The sequence below is a fragment of the Sus scrofa genome, chromosome 11, assembly GCF_054392235.1.
Source record: "Sus scrofa isolate SSC_HxYL_T2T_F1_AM1 chromosome 11, Sscrofa_HxYL_maternal_Yorkshire_Landrace_v2.0, whole genome shotgun sequence".
Taxonomy (NCBI): domain Eukaryota; kingdom Metazoa; phylum Chordata; class Mammalia; order Artiodactyla; family Suidae; genus Sus; species Sus scrofa.
The window spans coordinates 75,066,819-75,082,119 of NC_139393.1; the positions used below are offsets into that span (position 1 = coordinate 75,066,819).

The 15,301-nt window shown below is 45.5% G+C and overlaps 1 protein-coding gene and 1 non-coding gene across 36 annotated transcripts in view; both read right to left on the reverse strand.

Moving 5' to 3' along the window:
- The window catches only part of DOCK9 (dedicator of cytokinesis 9), a 222,272-nt gene that overhangs the window by 82,179 nt on the left and 124,792 nt on the right, over window positions 1–15,301 (reverse strand). For all 35 annotated transcript variants that reach the window (XR_014819789.1, XR_014819790.1, XR_014819791.1 and 32 more), the window contains exons 16-27: window positions 13,677–13,756; window positions 13,404–13,591; window positions 13,206–13,271; window positions 11,941–12,033; window positions 10,540–10,660; window positions 9,802–9,923; window positions 8,688–8,774; window positions 8,089–8,178; window positions 6,643–6,758; window positions 6,303–6,372; window positions 5,408–5,533; window positions 4,559–4,630 (exon numbers count right to left, since the gene is read on the reverse strand). Coding sequence is in view for 21 of the 35 variants with exons in the window: in XM_021065839.2 (XP_020921498.1) it covers window positions 4,559–4,630; window positions 5,408–5,533; window positions 6,303–6,372; window positions 6,643–6,758; window positions 8,089–8,178; window positions 8,688–8,774; window positions 9,802–9,923; window positions 10,540–10,660; window positions 11,941–12,033; window positions 13,206–13,271; window positions 13,404–13,591; window positions 13,677–13,756 (1,231 nt within the window). In the remaining 14 variants the exon portion in view is untranslated. The remainder of the gene's footprint in view (window positions 1–4,558; window positions 4,631–5,407; window positions 5,534–6,302; window positions 6,373–6,642; window positions 6,759–8,088; window positions 8,179–8,687; window positions 8,775–9,801; window positions 9,924–10,539; window positions 10,661–11,940; window positions 12,034–13,205; window positions 13,272–13,403; window positions 13,592–13,676; window positions 13,757–15,301) is intronic.
- Window positions 4,164–4,270, reverse strand: LOC146398690 (U6 spliceosomal RNA). The gene has a single exon (XR_014820127.1). It is a non-coding gene; the product is annotated as a U6 spliceosomal RNA (small nuclear RNA).

Sequence of the window (15,301 nt, forward strand, 5' to 3'; positions counted from 1 at the left end):
AGTTCCAACTCTCGCTCCACATTAGGCCCCTAGCCTACATGGGGCCCACGCCTACACCTTCCCGCACTCTGCTCTCTGCATGTCCTGCTCTGACGGCTCTGCTGGCTTCAAGGTTAGGAGGCACCCTCACTCCATCTGCATTTCTCCTCGGGGCTGTGCAGAGCCCACCATGTTCCAACCCACACTCATGGATGGAAGGATGGGTGTCACCGTTCTGCCACCGGGAAGTACAGAGTTGACACATACAGACTGGGAGGGGTCCCAAGCAGTCCACTTAGAGCATGCACCATCCCACCCTTCCTCCTTGCTTCCATGAAAGTGTCTGCTCTGCTCAATTACAACAGAAAACAGCTCAAGGCCAAACAACTGACATTCAGGGTGAGTATTCATCCTGTCCACTGCCAGGCTTCCAGCTCCCTGGAGGAGCACCTGTGGAATGCCAACAATTTGCTTGATTCAGTGTGGGAGAGAAGGGAGTTCAAAATAGGTCTGCTGAAATTATAGTTGCTAAAAATAAATGATAGAAAAGAAACTTCTAAAATATGCGGACCTTAGAGGCAGAGAGGGGTTGGGGCTGGGAACTCCTCCACAGGCCCTGATGAGGCCTGTTTTATAAATCCCTCTTATAAATTCCAAGCACGTCACTTATAAAGCTCTCTAGTCTGGCAAAGTCACATGTAATCAATCCAAACTGCAGGTCTGTGTGAGGTGGTAAGGAAATTGATTTTAGATGCTAGTTCAGAGAGTGGCTCTGATTCACAGCCCTCCTCTGCAAATACAGCAAGGAGAGTTTCATTGGCTGGGGCCGAACAGGTGCACACCCATGGTCGTCTCCAGCTTCATCGTAACAGTGTGGATTTACCCCTCCACATAGAGTCAGTCAGATGCAACAACCCACCAACACCAGGAGTGGACACCGAAGGCCTCATGCCACCTACACTGCCCCCAAAAGCCGACGCATGGCAGACAACCTGGGGAAGGGGACTTTCGGCAACACTGAAAGCAGCGTCTGGCTCTTACATGGATCCAGGGCCCAGATAACCCTGCAGGACTGCTGTGCGCCTACTTGTGGCACTTTAAGACAGACTCACCAGTGAGGGGAAGAAAATCAAGGTCATGACTATAAACACGTTGGATGATACTGACAATCTTCAGTCTAAAAATACAAAAACTCTGAGGGATTTGATCATGATTTGGGGACTCAAAAGTGGTACAGGAATATGAACTTGTTCCCTAAATCCAAAACCCAGGGATCAGGCACTATGACATGCATGTCTTAAGATGGACCATAAGGCAAACATTAAAAGAACCAATTCAGGGGTTCCTGCTGTGGTGCCACAGGATTGGCAGCATCTCCGCAGTGCCAGGACCCCGATTCGATCCCCAGCCCGGCAGAGTGGGTTAAAGTACCCGGTGTTGGCAACTGCGGCTCAGATCTGATCCCTGGCCCAGGAGCTCCATAGGCCACAGGCCAGCCAAAATTCTGAAAAACAACCAACCAACCAACCAAATTCAAACATATAAATCTCATTATTCCTAAGCTATGAGGCAAACAGAATGAAGGCTTCAAAAATTGAGAGAGTAGTTCCTAGATCAATGTGTGGTTTAGGGGAAAGGTGCTTCCCAGGGCGACGTGGGCGCAGAAGTCAGAGGGGAGCCTCTCAAAGTGAAAAATGTCCAACTCCCCAAAGTGGTCAGTAGGTGTTTTGAATCTCTTTTTATAGTAAATTATGTTATGGTTAAGCTTTCTCCTTTTGGATGCCCATATTTCTTTTTAAGCTGGATGATTTTAAAATAAACCACCTCTAAAAATTCTCCGAATGTTGTTTTAGGACCAGGATATAATTAACTTACAGAAAAGGTTGTGCACGGCAGCATCTGAGTGATTTCTGTAAAGTTCCAAAGACAAACTATTTCCCGGAGGTGCTGGAGCATCAGGTTCTAAGGCCGGGAAGGGCAGAACCCTTGCAAGAGGCTGATTCGGACTGCAGCACGACTCTTGGCTCTGCTCAGCTGTGTGACCCTGGGCAGGTCACTTCATGGGTCCAGGTGTCCATGGGAAATAAGGGAGGAGCTGGGCCAGGAGGCAGTTTTCAGGTCCCTACCAACCCTAAAGTCCTATGGTTTAATTTGCCGTCTTGAGAAAAGAACGCGCACCATTACATTCCTTTATTAATCTCCTATCACAGTCTCAGAGGCGTGACATTGATGCTTGACTGTAAGTACATGCCTCCGGAATGTTTCACAAGTGTCTCTGACCTCCTTGACTTTGCTTCTGGGGCCTAACTGAATACTTTCTCACCTGAACTCCGGGAGGGCACGAAACATGCTCCGTTCAAGGGCACAAGCTCTGAGCCTGGTACAGAGTAAGGGCCCAAAGAATACTTTCTGAACAAGTCGGCTATTTTAAAAGTAGAATCAAGCTACCAATCTCTCTCAAGTGATCCTATTTATATAAAGACAAAAATAATGAAAAGTCCAGGAGGGCTTTGTTACGAACTGAATTGTGTCCCTTTTACCCAATTCCTCCAAAAACTCTTATGTTGCAGTCTAATCCGACCTCAGAATGGGAGTACATTTGGAGACAGGTTCTCACCGAGGAAATTAAGGGAAAATGAGGCCATCAGGATGGGCCTTAATCCAACAGGATCAGGGCCCTTATAGGAAGCTAAGAGTAGGAGTTCCCGTTGTGGCTCAGCAGGTTAAGAACCCGACTAGTACCCATGAGGATGCGAGTTCAATCCCTGAGCTCACTCAGGGGACTAAGGATCTGGTGTTGCTGTGGCTGTGTGTAGGCCGGCAGCTGTGGGTCCAATTCTAGCCCTAGCTGGAGAACTTCCATCTGCTACAAGAGCAGCCCTAAAAAGAAAAAAAAAAAAAGTTTTTTTTTTAAAAGAGGAGATTGGGACACAGACATAACAAAGGGAAGACCGTGGGAAGACATAGGAGAAGACAGCCGACTACAAGCCAAGGAGAAAGGCCTCACAAGAAACCAAGCCTACAGACACTTGACCTCAGACAGGGAGCCTCCAGAACCATGAGGGAATGCATTCCTGTTGCGTAAGCCCCCTGTGCACGCACATGTGCTGGAAGCCCCAGCTGACTAAGGCCTCGAGCCTGTCCTCTACAGGACAGCATTTTCAACAGAAAGGCGTGTGTGTGTGTGTGTGTGCTCGCCTGCCTGTTAGCTGCACGCGGCCAAGCAGACAATCTGTTAGATTTTTCCTTGGCAGGCTGTGCTGGCATGATTTAGATGGTGCGTTACTCTGTGGAAGGCAGGGCCCACCTCCATCTGGCATCTCCCTGTGCACTGAAATTGGATTTAAAAGAAAAAAGGAAAAAAAGGAAATCTCCTCATCAGGCACCAGCACTAGCTCTACGAGAAGAAAGCACAGCTTTAGGTTCTGAACCACCAACCTTGCCCCTGATGAAATCCACCAGCCTTCCCCAAGGCTTCCTCTGTGTCCAGGTCCCTTGTCCAGGGGGCCCTAGATCTTGAGCCTTCCTCCCTGGGGCCTCTCTCCCTCCTCCCCGTGTTCACTGCAGAGGCTCCTGGGCCCCAGGACCCCCGCTCCCAACCACACTCCCCGAGACCCCACTTCTGTACAGCTACAACCCAGCAGGAAGCCATAGACACCTGGCAACTCCAGGACCTGTGAGTCTCAGAAGGAACTCCAAGACACGGCCACTGTGTTTACTGCAGTGGAATTTTATAAAAATTTATCTTCACGGAGCCTCAGACAGCCAGTGGTGGCCAGTTACAGTCCACGGACAAGCCCAGTCATCTCACGACAGAGGCCAATGGGACCCAGAGAGTCAGACACAGCCAGGAACTTTCCAGAAGAAGGTGTTGAGGAGAGGTGGAGTTAATAGAGTCCACTAACTGGCCACAGAGGACGTGCAGTCACGTCAGACACTCCCATCCAAGTTCCTGAGAAATATCCACAATGCTCCAGACACTTAAGAAACACTGGGGAATTGCATTTTCAATGGATGCTCAAATTGCTATTCTCACTTAACAGACTTGAAGATTTCTAAGCCAGTCAAAGGAAAAGACACATTTCTCTCTGGATTTATTTTATATTTTTTTCATTGCCTTGATTTTATTTTGTGTACTTTTTTTGTTTTGTTTTTTTAAATATCAGAGGTCTTAGGTCTGCTATAAAAATATGGAACGGTTGGTGAATCTGCGTGTCATCCTTGCGCAGGGGCCATGCTAATCTTCTCCGTATCATTCCAATTTTAGTATATGTGCTGCTGAAGCGAGCACTTCTCTCTGGATTTAATCACACAGTGCTCCACAAGCTGGGCTCCAAAGCCTGGCACCCTCCATTCTGTGCAGCCTTGGGTAAATAACTCAGGCACTCTGGTCTCAGTACCTTCATGTACAAAATGAGGGCTAAGACTAGGACCTCCCTCATGGGTTATAAAGCTGAAATGCCTAACTGCTTGGAAGGCACCTAGAGCAATACTGTGACTGGCACACAGAAAGCAGGAAGAAGTGCTGGCTACGTTCCCCTAAGATCGGCCAGGCAGTTCTTGATAGGAAGTGACATACCTTAACTTTGGAGTTCTCTATCAAATGCTGGGCCATGGATTTTATGAGAACTTCAAAGAAAAACCATGAATACTGAAAGAAAGAAAGAAAAAAATTCCAGTAAGGAAAAGAACAAATCAGAAGGTGGGATGTTTACTCTCTTAGGCTGATGGTATCACCAACATGAAATAAGTGTGACCGGAAATCAAAGCTGGACCTCCTGGCAAATGGTGGTCAGACCAGAGGAGCACGGCAGAGGCTCTCCTGCTTCGTGGGTCCAGCACTGGACACCCCACCCCGCCAGGAAACACGTCCTTTCCTCTCAGCTGAGTCTCACCTGCGCACACTTGCCTCTGGTCTCTAACCCAATGTCCTCCAGTGGTTTAATAGGACTGTGAAACTCTGAAGATAGCAACACCTGCAGCTCTGTCAGGAGCACAAGTACCAGCAGCAAAGTTGGTACTGAAGGACTAACTCTAGGAGTTCCCACGGTGACTGAGCAGGTGAAGGACCCGATATAGTCTCTGTGAGGACACAGGTTAGATCCCTGGCCTCACTCAGTGGGTCGAGGATCCAGCATTGCCACAAGACGCGGCATTAAGCTGCAGAGGCGGCTCAGATCTGGCGTTGCCATGGCTGTGGTATAAGCTGGCAGCTGCAGCTCTGATTCATACCCCGGCCTGGAAACTTCCATATGCCACAGGTGTGTCCATAAAAAAGAAGAAAAAGAACAAACTCTGTCACCCCTTTTTAGGAGGTAGTGATTGTCTCTAAAAGCACACAAAAAGGGTGAAATGGATCAGGCCATGAGGTCTGAATTTTTTCCATCAATTTCAATACCGCAGAGCCACGCTGGCCCCGCCCACATACCTTGAGCAGTTTGTTGCTGGTGAGGAAATCGGCGGAAGGCTTGAGAATTGTGGTCATGGTTTTGGTCAGCTCTTCGTGCACTGTCTTGTATTCGGAAGCAACATACGGCTCTGCCTTATAAGCATACTTTGAAGAAAAGGGAAAGATACTTTAGTGCGTTGGTTCTTCAAGACGGGCTGAAAGCTGGAGAGGCTGCAAAGGCTGGAGATCAGGGACCCAGGTACAACTGCACGGGTGGGAGAGGAAGGCGTGGAAACGGAAGGTGGGAAGGGTGGTTGTCATGTGACAGAAAGAGGGAGCCCATCAACTACGCAAGTCACCTGACTCATCTGGACCAGCGCTCCAGCCCACAGCTCCGCCTCCCAAGGACTCCAAGCTACATGTCCCCTGACGCTCGGTAACTGGTTCCCGAAGAACCTGAACATTACCTTTTAAACTAATACATAACTAAAATTCACAGAGGTGTTGAAGGCTAATTAGAACTTGGTAAAATAGTCAAGGCCACGGTGCTCACTGAATATTGTATGTAAACTACGAACCTGCTGATATGGATCCTAATGACGTCTCTCGCTTTCCCACACCGCCTTTTAATTTGATGGTGGCCAGAGCTAACCTTTCCATCCTTAAACTTCCAGGTCTTTTGGGTCACATTATTTGCAAAACCCATTAAAGGAAGAAAGGTAGTTGAAAGAATGAAATTAAGGAAGTAAATGAATGGCTGCCCCCCTTTAGACGTCCCCTTATTCAGGGGCAAAAGCACCAGCTGCAGGTACAGAAGAGAGAGCAGAGCTGTTAAGTTGCATCCCCAAATAACTAGACTAAAAAGAAATAAGTCCTTAGAAGGAAAGTTGGAGAGCCACAGATTTAAATGACTGGGGCAGTTTAATTTACATACCTTAACATATGACCTCAAGTGGCTCTCCAATCCTTCCTCATGGCACTGGGCAACCACATGAATAATGACCCTACACACCACAGGAATGAATAAAGCAATGAATAGTAATGTGGAAATGGAAACATTTCATTATTATCACCGTAGCAGCAGAACAATGATGATGCTATTGGCACCACAGGAAAACGAGGAAACAAGGAATTCGATGGGGTCCCCACGTGTGGGACCGAAAGGAATTTCTTAAATATAATGTCCAACACATACTCGCATCGCGGATATGCATGACTGCTCCAGATGGGGACAGACTGGAAGGGGGAGGGCATCCTCCTCTCCCCGCGCTCACCGCGTCACGTTGACAGCGACTTCCTCCTGGGTCGCTCGGGTGAGCACGCGGAACAGCTGGTTCAGGATGGTGGGCAGGAAGGCGATCATCACGTGACCTTCCATCGCGTGCAGGCTCTGCGGAGGTGGGAGGGCAACGCGATTTTTTTTTTAAAAGGAAGCCGACCCCAAAGAGTTTCCAAATAAGGGTGGAAGAAAATCCATCTAAACCACTGGAGACAGGGGCAGGAAGACGGATGGACAAAGCCCCAGAGCCTATGACTATGTGACACGGCAAAGGGCAACGCAGGCTGCTCATCAGATTAGCTGGCCTGGAGGCAGGGGTGCTGCTGGATGATCCAGGTGGGCCCGAAGTAGTCACAAGGGCTCTTAAAAGTGGAAGGAGGGGCGGCAGGGGATGAGCCTAAGAAGAACCATCAGAGACGCAACATTTATTGGCTTTGAGGCAGAGGAAGGGGCCACAAGCCAAGGAAGGAAGGAGTTTTTCAGAGCTGGACAAGGACAGAAACAGGTGCACTCCTGGAGTTTCCAGAAAGGAACTCAGCCCAGTTAGAAACACCTGGTTTTAGCCTAGTGAGACCAGTGTCAGACTCCTGACCTACAGGAAGTGTATGAAAACAGATGTGGAAAGAAAACGGATTCAGGCTGTTTTAAGCCACCAAGTTTGCAGTAATTTGCTACAGCAGAAACAGGGAATGAATGAATGAATGAACTGCTCTTCTTCAAGCCACATGGCTCTTAGGATGCAGCTGAAATCAGGGAACTTGGAAAGCAGGAATTCTGAATCCCCATTCCACTTGCTTGCATCAAATTCCACTTCTCATGTTTCTCCTATTTTGTCCTCAGGCTCTTTAACCTACTCTCCTTTTCTAAAATGCCCTCCTAGAGTCACGTTCTGGATGAAACTCCCCTAGACCTACCCTCCTGGCTCCTGTGCCACGACTCCAGGAGCCTCCCAAGCCTGTGCAAAGGAGGGATCGGTTACGTACTGTATTATTTCTGGATTTTTCTTCCCACCGAGCATGTATTCACCAAGGTTACGTTGTCCTCTGCAATGAACTAGAAGGTACTTAACAGGGGGACTAAAGTCACTGCTTTTTATATGCCTGTTACCATGTGCAGGGAGCGCTCACAGGGAAGGCCTGTGCATGAGTGGTTTTCCAGGCAGAATACTGTGTTTTAGGATTGGCCCGAGAGAAGTAAACATGCGGTTAGAAAGAAGACAGTGGTACTGTTTCCAGGTCTATTTCTTGTCACTACCGAAAACTGTATGGACACCTCACATATCAACCTAAGGGCACCCAGCTAAGAGCACCCAGCTAAGAGCACCCAGCTAAGAGCAGCCTTACAAGGTTTGCAAGGTGTAAGAATAACACTCGCCCCCAAAGAGAAGATACAGCCGACCCCGCGCTTGTTAAAAAGGGTTATGAAGAAAGCCATCTGATACCTTAAGGTATTTTACAAGTTCACTCCCTAAGGCTTGGGCTCCAGATTCGGTTTTCTGACAGTACTGGAAAAAATTATGTAAGTGCTGATCCTGGGGAGAAAAAAGAAAATTAGCATAGATATTAGCATATCTGCTGTGGAAATAGAAGTACTTGCTTCTTGCAGCAAGCATGTTTTATTTAGACTATGAAGCAGCATACAGAAATGAAAAATCCAAGATCCCTTGCGGCTCAGTGTGTTAAGGATCTGGTGTTATTTCTGTTGTGGTATGGGTTCAATCCCTGGCCTGGGAACTTCCACATCCTGTGGGTGTGGCCAAAAAGAAAAAAAAAAGAAAACATCAAAAAATTAAAATAAATTAAAAAAAAGATTTCAAAGATCCTCCAACAAAAGAGGAGAACTGTTGAGAAATGTTACTTGTACAATTCAGTTCTAGCATTACATGTAAGCACCTTAACATGTACTTTCTTTAAAAAAGGACTTACAGCGTAAAAACCAGGTCTATGTAACATATCATTTAGGATTTCATTCTGCCAAAAAATTAGGCAAATTCATTCACTACTGAGCAACCCCTACCAATTTTAGTGGAATAGCATGTACCTGAGTATACACTGTGGACACCAGATGAGTTGACACTTTCAGCAGTGGCTTGCTTCCATCTACCCATTTAATTTCTGGACCATGATGCTGAAAAAATACAAAGGAAAAGACATCCCAACAGATTAGGAACCTTGGCTTCAAACACCATCTTCAAGGAGGGAAGTGCCGAAGGCCCAGAGAGCCTCAGTGACTTGACAGTCATGCCTGGTGTGCAGCAGGAAGGCAGCCAGTACTAATTTCTGTCCACTTCCTTCTCCCAAGTACAATGACCTTCTGACTGAATTTTCTAAGCTATCTTTTCTGCATGGTTGCAGCTGTATGAATAATTGCCCATTTGAGAGGGAAAGACTCCTATTTTACCAATGACTTAAACTGAATTCAAAATTCTGAACGTGATGGCGGAAGGTACCAGATAAAGCAAATCAGATAGTAAGTATTCTGAACAATCATTTGCTTGTGCTCATTTTTATTTTTGAAACCCCCATTCTTTGCCTGATCAGATTAAGAATTAAAACTGAATGCTAAATGATTTACCCTTATTTTGGAATGTTTTAACTATAGGTCCATAACATGGGCCCAGATTTGGCACTATTTAAATGCCAGGAGACATTAAAAGCCCTTCAAAATGAAATGAAACAGACCTTAACTAAGCATGTTATAAAACTGAAGTCTATAAATTTCAAGATAAAACCAACAAGCCCACTGGAGAAATCTGAGAAAATTCAGCCTTTAATGAATTGGAAATATATCAGAATGGGCTACCCTACGGATGAGAGATTAGCTTACTAGACTCACAAGAAGCTGGAAGGTAATTCCAGATCATCCGCATGACTCGAAGACATTTTATTTAAGCCTGGCTAGTTGGCAGAGACAAGCTTCGGTCTCCTCCCATCCCTGCTGAGGCACTGCTGGTCCAGGGCTGATAAAATGCCCCAACCATAACTCCAGATGTGGTAACTCTTAAGAGCCCTGCCTTCCACAGGCCAAAGTCTACTAGGACTAAAATGGTGAGACTGGCAAAAATACCCCAGGCTTTTGTGTGTTAACTGTCCTTTGAGCGGATCTTTAACGTTTTCTGAAGGAACGGGGATAAACCAATCTTAAAGTCCTGTACCCTGCCCATCCCCAGCTCCTGGTAGCCAAGGTAGCCAGGTGGGAGGTTGGCTGAGACGGGGATATGCTGCTCGCTAGTCACCACCCTTCCGTCTTTCAGGAGAGGAAGCCAGGAATATCCAACTGTTGAAACAAAGAACAACAACAAGTCACCGTTCAGTGTGGGAAGACAGCCACGTTATTCAGTTGCTTGATCTTTAAGAGCTGGTAATCTCAATCCGAGTAAGAAACAGAAAAGGCTCTGAATAGTGTCCTGCAGTGCATGCTGTGTCTACAGTGCACGCTGGCCTCTGGGATTAGAATTCTCAGCTTTGGAGTTCCCGTCGTGGCGCAGTGGTTAACGAATCCGACTAGGAAACAAGAGGTTGCGGGTTCGATCCCTGCCCTTGCTCAGTGGGTTAACGATCTGGCGTTGCCGTGAGCTGTGGTATAGGTTACAGATGCGACTCGGATCCCGCGTTGCTGTGGCTCTGGCGTAGGCCAGTGGCTACAGCTCCGATTCCACCCCTAGCCTGGGAACCTCCACATGCCGCGGGAGCAGCCCAAAGAAATAGCAAAAAAAAGAAAAAAAAAGAGTTCTCAGCTTAGCTCCTATAAAATGTAACTCTGCGAGGCACGCTACTTTCACAAACCTCATCTGAAAACGCCTTCACAAATAGAGGGAAATTTAGACTCCAAACAAAATTTAAGAACCTAACATGTAAAGTATAAGCAATCAAAGGAATGGTGAAATTTAAACCTTGTGTTTCAACATCCTTCTTCTTCGTGCTTCCTTTACTTGAATTGTCGCAGCTGACGTGGAAGAACGTGAAGAGCAAGTGGTGCTTTTCATGCAGCTGGGTGGGCAGCTCTATTTTAATCTGCAAGAAAGACCAAATTACAATCCTTCTTATATTCCAAAACAAAGGCATGTCACCCCTGCACCAACGTGCATTTGGTCTCCAAACTGATGTTAACTTGTGCAGTTAAAGAGATCTGAGACTGCAGCATTGTCTCAGATCAATCTAAGGAAGAAATGGATCCTGAATGCATTGTAGTGGTCTAAATGTCTGTGCCCCTGCCCACCCCACCCCACCCCAAGCCCATACGTTAAAATCCCAACTCCAAAGATGATGGCATTAGCAGGTGGGGCCCTCGTCTATGGGATCAGTGCTCTTATAAGAGATCCTAAGTGCTCCCCAGCCCTTTCTGCCATGTGAAGACACATGTGGGAAGTCTATGACCCGGGAGGGGCCCTCACCCCACCACGCTTGCACCCTGAACCTGGATGTCCAGCCTCCAGAACCGTAAGCATTAGTATCTGCTGTTTACAAGCCACCCAGCCAGTGGTATTTTGTTATGGCAGCCTGAATGGACTAACGTTCACTAACCAAAAACAGGAGAGTTGGTGTTTCAACTCTACAGAGAATTGGAAAACACATGACAGAAACCACGTCATTAACTTAACACAGCCAAGGCATAATAAAAAACCAGGTTTGAACATTTAAAAGTTGGATTAATACAGCAGTTTTAGTGAACTACATTACCATTCTACATTAAAAAAAAAAAACCCAAAATAAGAAAGGAAGGGGGAGTTCCTTTTCTGGGGCAGCAGAAATGAATCCGACTACATCCATGAGAATGTGGGATTGATCCTTCACCTTGCCCAGTGGGTTAAGAATCTGGCGTTGCTGTGAGCTGTGGTATAGGTTGCAGATGCAGCTCAGATCTGGCGTGACTGTGGCTGTGGCACAGGTCAGCAGCTGTAGCTCCAATGTGACCCCTAGCCTGGGCACCTCCACATGCCGCAAGTACAGCCTTAAAAAGCAAAAAAAAAAGGAAGGTACTCAGGGCCAAAAAGTTTAACTATACTTATGAATTTGAATGGAAATATGTCAGAATATTAATTGCACTAGTGATATGGAGGGAATTTGATTTTCTCTTTTCTATAGAATCTGCATTTTCCAAGATATTTTTATAATAAATACATTACTTTTATAATTAGGAAAATTATGTAAAATAAATATTCCAACATTTAGTTTTATCACTGTAATTCTAGTAGAGTAGGGAGCTTTTCTTGAATTTTGCTTTACTGAGCAAAGAAATTAGAGTTGTTCCTGAAACTGGTTAAACTGGGTTCTCCTTTGAAAATCCCACTTACCTCATCATAAAATTCTGGGTTTTGGTGATGGTGTAAAACCGCAGCAAAGGCGCTCCTTGTGAACAGCGGCCCACCGGGGCGGCCGTAAATGCACTAGGACAAGAATGAGCAGAGGGAGACACCCGTATTCAATTGGTAGAGTACAAAATCAAACTCAGATGTGTTGTAAACAGAGCAGCATTCCTTCAGCAAAAACCTAACCACCCTGATGTGTCTATCCTGTGTAGAAGACTCCAGACCCACAAGCCCCCTTCTCCTGGGTCCAGCCCATCCCCCGCCACCTCCCAGCCCTTGTCCACTCCTTCCCCAGCCCTCCTGCCTGCAGGACACGGCTGCTCACTGCTCACTTCCACCTCCATGCCTCTGCCGACACAATCCCTCTGTCTGAACGACCTTCCCGTCCCTGTACACCAAGCAAATGCTCAGACGTCCTTCCAGAAGTGATTCATTCCTGCCGGGGTCCCCCTGGCAAATTTTTATACTAATTATTCAATTTTGTCCAAAAACCATTTTAGTACTACATGCCAGGAGCATTTTCTCTTTGACGATCTTTCTCTCTCAACTGTGAATTTCTTTGGGCCTAAACTAAACTGTGAGTTTCTTTGCATCTTCATCTCTTTCCCTTCTTGGAAAAGTCATTTCCACCTAGTTTCAGTAAAGAATTTGGACTCTGGAGCCAGACTGCATGGGTTTGAATACCGGTTCAACCAATGTATGGCCCTAAGCAAATTACTTAAATTCTCTGCATTAGTCTCTTCACCCCAAAAAATGCAGATAGTAACAGTTGCTAACTCAAAAGATAGTCATGAGAATTCAAAGAGTTTAATACCTATAAGGCTCTAAGAGCAGAGCCTAGAATATAATAAGCACTCAATAAACCTCACCAATAATCTATTACCATTATTATTACCATATGAGAATAAACATTTTCATGGTACATGCACAATATGTTTACTGAATCGAACATGCATAAGAAAACTCCATCCCCAAAGAGTATAACGGGGCCTTTCCCAACAAATAAAGGTCGTAGCTGCCCGAGTCACAGGTGGAGGGGGAAACAAAAGTATAACAGAACAGAAATAATCAATTAAGAGCAAGAACTTGATTATTTCGTATTCTGTAAGGTTCTGTATATATGGTTATATCTTGTGATGCCATATATTTTTGCGTTTGTGTCAATTAAAATCTGCTAAATCCCTTTAGCTATACAATATTATGCAGCTGCATTTCTCAAATGTAAAAACGCAAACACATAAAATACACACCTTCAGGGGCAGAGAGTCTTCCTCATCTGAATCTTTGAATTCAATACAAATAGCAATATTTCTAGCCTGCAGCAATATTTAAAGAAAAAAGAAAGAGAAAATAAAACCAAAAGCCAATATATGTATCTGTAGAAGAACGTGAGGAGCCAAGGCTTAAAAGTTTGATATAAAAAATTAAACCTCCATCTTTGCACTCACCTTGGCAAAAGTCTTCTGACTGTCATATTTCAAGTACTTAGGATACACATAAAGGTGATTGTTGTAGATGGTGTGAGGCTGAGTGTGTCTGGGTATGCAGGGCACGAATTCCTCCACCTCAAACGTGATTGGCGTTTTAGCACAGGTTTCAAATTGCTTCATGGGAATGTATGATGAATTGACATAATCTAAAAAAAAAAAAAAAAGTTAAAAACAAACTGAAGTAAAAGCAAACAAAAACATGTCTGTCTATTATGGAGAATTTACACTTACTGGGAACGTCTGAGGAAACATTATCAATTGTAATGTCTAGATTGCCCAAAATCACAGGGAGTTTAGCCATCTTCTCAGGTCTGCAAACAAAAGAAAAGAAAAGTCAAATATAAGTGAGGTTAGCTCTGAATTCTGAAGTAGCACTTCCCAGAGAAATATAATGCAAGTCACAAAAGTAATTTTAAACTTTCTAATAGCCACATCGGAAAAAAAGTAAGGAGTTCCCATTGTGGCTCAGTGGGCTAAAAACCTGACATAGTGTCTGTGAGGATGAGGGTTCGATCCCTGGCTTCACTCAGTGGGTTAAAGATCCAGCATTGCTGCTCGGATCTGGTGCTGCTGTGGCTGTGAAATAGGCTGGAGCTGCAGCTCCAATGTGACCCCTCGCCAGGGAACTTCCATATGCCACAGGTACAGCCATACAAAGAAAAAAATATCCTTATCAGAAATGATTTCAAAACTATGTCAAGTAAATTTAACTGTTTACTTAGTGATGGAAATTTCACGATTAAAAAAAAAGTTAAAAGAAACAGGTAAAATTAGTTTCAAGAATACATTTTATTTAACCCAATATATTAAAAATAATCTCAATATATAACAAGTATTAGAAGTTTGTTCTAATACTTTGAAACCAAATGTGTATTTTACAGCTCTTCTCAGGAAAACTTGCTCTATTTCAAATGCTCAATAGCCCTACGTGGCCAGTGGCCACCGTGTTAGCAACCACAGGTCCAGATAAGAACACTAGCAAAATGTTAGAGTTCTTCTGAACCACTCCACCCTCAACACACTTTCTTGGCTCACGTAGAATCATGAAAATTCAGGTTCCATCTGAGGCTCGGACGTCTAGCAAGATGCTGGATATAAAGAAGGCACTTCATGAAACGTCTGGCATTTGTACTTGGTCTGATTCGATCCAATACGGAATTTCCTCTGTGTTGATTCTGACAAGCACTGATCCTGCCTCGGCTCTTCCCAGCGCCACGGAGACCCTTACCGTAGCCGTGTCGACACCCAGATTGCTCTTCCTCACCAGAGGGCAAAATCCGCCGCTCTGAAACTTCTACTCATCAAGGGGCCTAGTTATGGCTTCTGTGTCACACTTTTTAGTCATCTATCAACAGCTGTCACTCCGTGCTGAAGTCCCGATTCTCAGCCCTTCTGCACCTTCCTCTAACGCCACCTCTCGTCTAAGAATATCCCATTTACAGAGTTCCCGTTGCGGCACGGTGGAAACGAATCCGACTAGGAACCTTGAGGTTTCAGGTTCGATTCCTGCCCTGGCTCAGTGGGTTAAGGATCTGACATTGCTCTGAGCTGTGGTGTAGGTTACAGGCGTAACTTGGATCTGGCGTTGCTGTGGCTGTGATTCTACCCCTAGCCTGGGAACCTCCCTATGCCGCAGGTGCGGCCCTAAAAAGAAAGGAAGAAAGAACATCCCATTTACACCATGGCAGCCACAGTCCCACAACCCAAGTGATGTACATCAAAGGTACAATCACTAAAATCCCTAAATCTTTTGTCACGCGGCTTTTTTTTTTTTTTTTTTTGTCTTTTTGCCATTTCTTGGGCCGCTCCCGTGGCATATGGAGGTTCCCAGGCTAGGGGTCGAATCGGAGCTGTAG